This window comes from Lathyrus oleraceus, chromosome 1 (genome assembly GCF_024323335.1).
Source record: "Lathyrus oleraceus cultivar Zhongwan6 chromosome 1, CAAS_Psat_ZW6_1.0, whole genome shotgun sequence".
NCBI classification, from domain to species: Eukaryota; Viridiplantae; Streptophyta; class Magnoliopsida; order Fabales; family Fabaceae; genus Lathyrus; species Lathyrus oleraceus.
In genome coordinates this window covers 58,790-66,908 of record NC_066579.1, presented here as the reverse complement: position 1 = coordinate 66,908, position 8,119 = coordinate 58,790, and the positions used below count along the sequence as shown (strand labels likewise).

The window sequence follows — 8,119 nt, the reverse complement described above, 5'->3', positions numbered from 1 at the left end:
TTTCGTTAATAATCAAAGACACTACAAGTTTGACTCAAAATCTGAATAGTTAATTTTTACAAATTGGGTGTTTCGATTCCATAAATTTTCAACCATTGATCTAGAATAATCAATGTGATAAAATTAAAAAATATTTTAAAATACATATTGATATTGTACTAAAATACATAAAGATTATCAACTAATTTTACCTTACAACAACACTTCATTTCAATTTTTAACGATTGTTGTCCTTCCAAAACTACCTTCAGAATTTTTGAATGATCTCATCTCAGTAGTTAATTTAGTTTGCAAGTCCTTACTATCATAACCATACTTTTCAATGACATCCAAAAAGTCTTGGGTGGTGGACTTGTGTTTTTCATATTTTGGATTGAATCTACAAGATGGATTTAACCAATAACCAACAACATGAGGATTTTTGTGAAGTTGTGCATGAAGATTTGGTAACTTATGAAGCATGTGACATTGTCTCACTTACTTCCTTTAATTTCCCCATTTCAGCGTGTTGCACAAGGAGATTGCTACAACTTAGGAAATTCATTTTTCAACAACTTTCCAGCAGCAACATAATTCACAACATTACCTGTAACGATTTGAATAACATTTTCAGGACCAACATATAACACTACTTCCTTGAAAAGCTTAAACAATGTGTATGGAGTTTTAGAAACACTTGAGGCTTCAATAGACTTTGTGAAAACAGTTTCTTTGGAGAAATAAGCTAAAAAGTTGATAAGAGTTCTCCTGCAACGATCATTCCACCCATCTGCCATTAGAGTACAACCCGTATTATTTCAAATAGAACGACATTGCTCTATATGTATTTTCACATCATTAACCCACTTAGTTAACAAACTATCATGAAGGACATGCATAGTAGAAACTTTATATTCAGTGCCCATGCAACAAATAGCATCAATCGCAGATTGAAAATAAGCGAAATTTGTAGCATTAAAAGGAATAAATGCATCAATAAACCACTTTGCAATAGCAATATCATATTTTTCTATCACATTTTTACTCTGCATCACACTTTTTAAAGTAGGTTGAGCTCCCGGAGTTGTTCTAGATAAAAAATAAGTACCGTGGATTTGTTTGTACTTGTAATTCACCCTTATGCAGTAAATGACTCACTTTAAACCACATCTGAAGTTTTTATTTCTTATTCCGCTCATTAAAATTTTGTTTCACCTGAAAACAAATTTCTACAGGCACACATAACAAAGATACACAGAGAGAGACAACAAATCCACTAGAAAATACTAAAAGATAAGTTGCACAGACCTTGCAACAAATTCAATTGTTTCTAAAGTATTCCTACACTAGCAAAACAACACATAGACATCTAATTGTAAAAATAACAACACTAATATAAAATAAAAATCAAGTTTCTATGAGAGACAAAATTCATGACACACAAAAACAAAAGAAAATTGCCAATGTTATGTTGAGCAAAATGGAATAAAAGAACATTTAACAACTCTAACAATCACGATTTTTTTAGAAGCAAAAGAGATTTTATTGATGATAGTTCAATGGATGAGTTCAAGAACAAAAATCATGAGAGGAAAAAGGAAAAATGAAACAAAACTTGAGAGGTAGCGAGTAGACGTGCGACGGAGGAGAGGAGGAACATGGTGGACCGGCGAAGAGAAACGCGTTTGAGTTTTTGACGGCAACATAAGAAGTTCAGAATATGAAAAAAAAACCTATCAGCTTTCTTTTATATTTTAATTTTAATTTTATTAATAAACAAAAGTCATTTTAAATCGCTGGTTTCTCAAACCTGTGTTTTTTTTTGGGTTTTTACCGGTTCTCACCGGTTTAGATCAGTTACCACCGCAGTTTCCGGTTCAACCAGTCCGACCAACCTGTCCAATCAGATTTTTAATACATTGATTTGTTGATGTATTCCGCCATATTGGTCTTTAATATGTAATGAATATATAATCTTGTGTTAGTAGAGACATTTTTTGTTGAAGATAGTTATAACTTCTATTAATTTCTAAGTTGAGTTGATCTGCATTGATATTGGTTTATAATGTAATGTATCATATATGTGCTTATTTTGTCTCACTCAAAATGATTAACATAATTTCAATTATCTCTTCAAAAGAAGTACTTAATGACATTAACATAAATTCAATGATAAACTCAAAACAAATCAAACGCCTCATTCTTCGATGTTACAAATCGGAATATTAAACCAATTAAACAACGAAAAGCGATAAAGTAAACGAAGAAAAGCTCAAAAACCATCTTCCAACTCACAACAACACTTACTCCTCATGAGTATCTGTACAACCAGGTACATAACAACACACAAAAAAAAGAGGTGATAATACGCTCAAATATATTAACGGTGTAAAAGAATGCAATGGTAACTTAAATTACACATTCAACAACACACATTCAATTTATACAACAACATACCAATTCAATTCACATAACCTTTATGTATGCAATGTGACTCACAACTCGACTCTATGCATATGATACCAATTAGTACATCATAGGTTCTGTCACTGGTCTCGTTCATTCAATAATGATTCCTCATTCAACCGGGTCTCCACTTCTGAACCCCAGATGACCAGCGATCCCCACTTCTGAACTAATAACTCGCCTCTTTCAACACATCAACAAAAAATGATGCATGACATACAAAGTAATGCAACAACAACAATAACATTTATGGGTCAACTTCTAATCATAAACAACATGCAATACACCATTCAAAATAGTCACCACTTCTAAACTACTAACCTCAGCACAACACATATTATTTTGGGGATTTAAGAGTGTCACATTTCCCATTCTTTCGATCAGTGTTGGGACATGAATACTTGACTTTTCCACAAATCATGAGAGATAAGTTTTTCCCTTTGAGTTATTCCTTTGGCCAATCAATATTTGGACACATCTTACTAGTACGCGCGATGAATAATGGATCGACTTAGGCGGCTCAAGCCTAGTTGGATGGCTTATCACCCAATTCTACGCGATCACAGACCCTATTCTAGCCAAACGCATGCCTTACTAGGGTGTTCTCCCAATGTTAAGATAATTGGCTTATATCGTATATTCATGGACATTTCTTCTTAAGACCCCGTAAAATTATCTCAATACAAGAATGATAAAGGATAAGTTGAATTCAATTATAAGATTAGTTTCATTAAGAGACATATGAATCGTGATGCTCATACATTAACTAGGATGTTATGGTTTTGCGTCAGTTCTAAAGTTTGTGATTTGAGTCCAACCTTTATTAGTCACATTATCACATTATTATGAATTTAATGAAATTGCAATGAAATAAGTTTATTCAATCGAGAAAAAATTATCACTTTATCTCAAATTAGATGCTCCTTTTTAAATTTCAATCTCAAATAATTTATTTATTTTTTAGAATACTAACGCAATATTTTTTTTCCTTTCATTCACAAAAAGATATTTTACAAAATAAAATATATTTCATCATTAAAAACAACAGTATTAATTATTATTTTAAAAAATATACAAAACTCAAAGGCAGTGGCACCAATATTTTACTAAATAAATATAACATAATAAATATTCATACCTGATACACTCATATAATCAAAAATTTGTTTCGTCTTTAAGGTAACATATAATATCGTCAAAGTTGCACACTTCATATCTAGTTGAGACGCTCAAACTCGGTAATGCGGGGGTAATTGGGACTACTCGATCCTCTTGTGATGAGAATCTATGGGAGCTACTTTAGCCGTCCTAAGATGCGATTGCTCTCCGTCATCTCCATTGCTTCCACCAAAGTACTCATCAGTTGCTCTCTCAACTCTATCGGTTAATCTAACAACAAATCTTGTTGTCTCTTCCTGTGATCCTCACTAAGAAAAAAAAACAAAAACAAATTGAATTATCTGATTTTTTAAAAATCTTAAAATTAATATAATTTTATCAACATGTCTTAAAAATCTTAAAACTAATATAATTTTAATGACATATTGGAAATTGAGTAAAAAAAGCTGTAAGGGAGAGACTTGTTTGATTTAGCTGGAAATGAATTGGGCCTGGGCTGTGTTGAATGCAACCCGACCCGAGCAATTAAGAAATGAAAATGATATTTTGATTCGGAGACACGACAGAATCGGCTGGTGAGGGAGATTAGAGCAAGAGAAATCGAGAAAGCAGAAGACAAATAACTCCGATCGATGGGTGAGAAGAGAGAAATAATTCCTCGACAGTATGACCTAGATGCCAAATGGGATGCCTCCCTTGATCTCACCGTCCGCCGCTTCGTTTATTCTTCATTTGCCGGTGCTTTCGCCGGTCTCCTCTTATTCAGTCAGTTCCTTTTATTCCCTTTGTATTTCTATTCTCTCCCTTCAATTCCAATCTTATCTAATGTAATCTACCACTACATCCTTCTTTTCAAACATCCCTACCCTATATACTCCCAAAACTATGACATATACTATATTATTAGGGTTTCTCAATTTTTATTTTTAAATTTATTTTATCAATAATTGTTCTAGCAACTATTTTCCCTAACAATTACTACCATTTGCCTTTTTGTTGTTTGTGCAATAAATACTTAGATTGTAGCGCTAGTGGTGGTAAGTTCGGAGGACACTATTGATCCGTCTGTAGCGGTTGCGGCGGCCGGCCTCAAATTGCTTCCCCAAACCGCGAGCGCTATTGCGTCCACTATTAGTATTTTGGGATAATTGAACAAGTCTAGGACATAATGGTTATTTTCTCAAAATGTCTCAAAAATTACACTCATTAAGTGTTTATTTGAATATCTTATCACGAATATCAAATTATATCTTATCATTATCATCCAAGTTGGTGTTCAATCCATGCCTTTGCTCCATGTGTAATGAATGACCAGTGTTGTCATTTTGACCTGAGCTCAAAAATTTGCAATACTTTTTATGAGTATTATTTGTGTTTGCAACCTTTTCTCCCAAGTAGAATGGGCCGTTTTTGAATTGCAATGAATACCAGGACCTCGACTTTTTACCGATGAGACCTCCCTAAAATATAAATATGGAACTAACTAATAAAGTTATTTTTATTGTACCAGGGAGTCCTCAGACTCGCTGGGCATCTATTGCTTTTGGTGCTGGAGTTGGAATAGGATCTGCTTACACAGAATGTTCTCGTTTGTTTGATGGATCTCCACCAAAGCTAGCACAACCTAAGGGCTTAGAGGCTCCTACTCAGGTTTGATTTGTCTTCTATTTCTTGTTTATATATATAACCATTTGGTTTGATTGTGCAATGCATAAGTGATATGTCTATAGCTACCTGATGGTAGAGTCATAGGGTTAAGAAATGATTACCTGTATAACTGAAATTGGTAATGGTAAAATTGAGAGAATTAAAAGATAGTGGGAGGTTCATAGCAGAGAAAGTTGCAATTGAAGAAAGAGGTAATTTTTGTGTGTTTGCCTACTTGTGTTCTGCATGAGGGAATGAGTTATTCTCTTACTTCCTTTGTGTATGGAAACATATCCTCTTTGGTTATGGGAATGAATAGGAGCATAAATTGTACTCTCAAATAAAGCAGTGAACTAGTTAAGTCTTATATTTGATTTGTGTCAGCGGCCAGAGTTGGTGTAGTAACCGGCACATTCGGCTAAATATGTGTATTTAGTGAATTCAGTTGAGAATCTAACTACATATTACGTGCTTTGTTTCCAGATTCTCACACAGGATTCTGACTAGATGCTTTTGATGGATCTTGGTTCCTGGACAGTGAAGCCAAACATTCTTCTTGTGACTATTGATGCTTCTTTTACTCAGTTATAGCAATTGACAATGTTGCACTCCATGATCATAAATTAACATCGTGCATGGAATTTTTTTTCCAAGCTGTTTTCCTTTTGTTCTCCTGTAATGCTGCGCTATGTTTGTGTGGTGAATTATATAAAAGATTAAAAAAAGCTTTCTTCAGATTTGATTGTGTTTTAAAAGTTGTTTTTTTTTGTTGGAAAAAGCTGTGTTTTAAAAATTGAATTGGAGATTTAACCGACAACAAGAAAAAATAATGCCCACCAGTATTTTTGCATACGAAGTTTCAATTAATAGGAAATTTAGTTATATAATTTGTCAAAACAATAAGTTGCATAATGACATTATTTATAAAATAAAACTACATATCTCTAATTTATATTTTTTTTCATGCCAAAGTAAAATTAGTTGTTAATCACGATAAAGACAGAAGAGAAACTGATATGCATGTTAATGATGATTTCATCCATGATTTATTGCGTTTTATCTCATTTTTGTGTTTTTTTTAAAGATGTGATATGCATGTCAATGATGATTTCATCCCTGATTTTATTGCGTTTTATCTCAAATTTTTGTGGTTTTTTTAAAGATGAATTCTATCTATTGGAAGAAATTTTATATGAGATGGATCTTCCACTAAATCTTTGTGGTTTTTTTAAAGATAAATTCTATGTATTGGAAGAAACTTTACATGAGATGTACCTTACACCACTAGGAGAATTTTACCTGCCTTCCCCAAATTCTACTTGGCACTTAGTGGGTGAAAATATGGAGGCCAAGTAAATGGAGCCTACGACCTAGCCTAGTCTATACATGTCCATGTAAGATTAGACTTTTTTTTTTTTTTAAATAGAAAAGATTTAAAATCTTTTATAAGCTTATTTAGCTAAAAAAAGTTAGATCATAATCCATAAAAAAAATTTAAATAAACATGGATAAATTTATTAATATTGGATAATATTGTATTGAGTTTTGTAATTTAAAAAAATCTTTGTTGCCGTTAGTTGCTTTTATAAATTCTCTCAAATAAATAGTTTATCTGTAATTTTATATGAGATGTATCTTCCATTAAATCTTTGTGGTTTTTTAAAAGATAAATTCTATCTATTAGAAGAAACTTTACATGAGATGTACCTTAAACCACTAGGAGAATTTTACCCGCCTTCCCCAAATTTTACTTGACACTTAGGGTGAAAATATGTTAGGCCAAGTAAGAGAGCCTACCACCTAACCTATATAAGTTCATGTAAGGTCAGATTTTTTTTTAAATAGAAAAGATCTAAATTTTTTATAAGATTATTTAGTTAAAAATGTTAGATCACAAACCATAAAAAAATCCTTTTAAATTTATAAGATTGACCTATTTAAATAAACATGGATAAATTTATTAATATTGGATAATATTGTATTTAGTTTTGTAATTTAAAAAAATCTTATGAACAATATTATAAGTTGTTGTCCTTAGTTGTTTTTATAAGTTCTCCCGACAAATAATATCACAAAACTTATGTTAATAGGTAAATTCGAATGAATCAATGTAAATAAATATTAGCCTCATTGGTCTTTTATTACTTTGTTAGTCTATTTTACATTAGTTGAATTGCTTATTCACAAATGTTCAAATGAAGCAGGTTTATACTAACCTACTTAAAAAACCCGAGTTCATCGGTTTATACTAATCTATTTATTCACAAATGTTCAAATGAAGCACGTTTATACTAACCTACTTAAAAAACATGTGAATAAGAAGGTTTATACTGGATTTTAGGGGAAAAGAATGAGGTATAAGTGCATCGGTTTTTTAGACTCAGGCCTAAAAAATCGATGCACTTATACCGGATTCTTTTCCCCTAAAAAATCCAGTATTTTTGTAAAATCCTATATTTCATACCGGATAATTCATAAAATTCGGGAAACAACTAAAATTTATGGATTTTTTAAAAATTCTGGTATATCTGAGTTTTAGTGTAGTGTTGAAAAATCAGGTAGTTCTGAATGCTCCCTTTGTGCGGTCCAGATCCTGATAGTTTCCTTGCAGATTTTACACAGTCTTTTTTACCAATGGTGATGTATGTCTTACTTCCATATTTTGTTTTTAACTTGTTTAAAATTTAATAGATTTTCGATATTGCTAGCATTCATAATGTATTCTTTATATGCTGTAAATGACATATATTTCTCTCCCGAGTTGACGTGTTAGCATGTGCACAATCCGTAGGCAAACAACATGGTATTATTGTTGTTACTATTAGTTATGACCATAAATGAGATTAGATGGAGGAAAGATAAATTAGTTATGAGTTGTGAGAGAGGATGAAGGTACAAAAGGAAGAAT

At 32.0% G+C, this 8,119-nt stretch overlaps 1 protein-coding gene and 1 long non-coding RNA gene across 2 annotated transcripts; one reads left to right on the top strand and one right to left on the bottom strand.

Moving 5' to 3' along the window:
* On the bottom strand, positions 1-1,858 carry LOC127115337 (uncharacterized). Its single transcript, XR_007800694.1, has 2 exons — positions 1,595-1,858; positions 1-769 (listed from the first exon to the last, which is right to left on the bottom strand). It is a non-coding gene; the product is annotated as an uncharacterized LOC127115337 (long non-coding RNA).
* Positions 1,859-4,073: 2,215 nt separating this feature from the next.
* LOC127123439 (uncharacterized) lies at positions 4,074-5,946 on the top strand. Its single transcript, XM_051055939.1, has 3 exons — positions 4,074-4,329; positions 5,075-5,214; positions 5,695-5,946. The coding sequence occupies exons 1-3, from the start codon at positions 4,197-4,199 to the stop codon at positions 5,716-5,718; spliced, it is 297 nt and encodes a 98-aa protein (XP_050911896.1). The 5' UTR covers positions 4,074-4,196; the 3' UTR covers positions 5,719-5,946.
* Positions 5,947-8,119: the final 2,173 nt, after the last annotated feature.

Excerpts from the sequence above, each read along its gene's own strand:
- LOC127123439 (XM_051055939.1), top strand. The coding sequence starts at position 4,197 with ATGGGTGAGAAGAGAGAAATAATTCCTCGACAGTATGACCTAGATGCC. Across the intron at positions 4,330-5,074 it reads CGCCGGTCTCCTCTTATTCA|GGAGTCCTCAGACTCGCTGG; the intron begins GTCAGTTCCTTT and ends TTATTGTACCAG. Across the intron at positions 5,215-5,694 it reads GCTTAGAGGCTCCTACTCAG|ATTCTCACACAGGATTCTGA; the intron begins GTTTGATTTGTC and ends CTTTGTTTCCAG.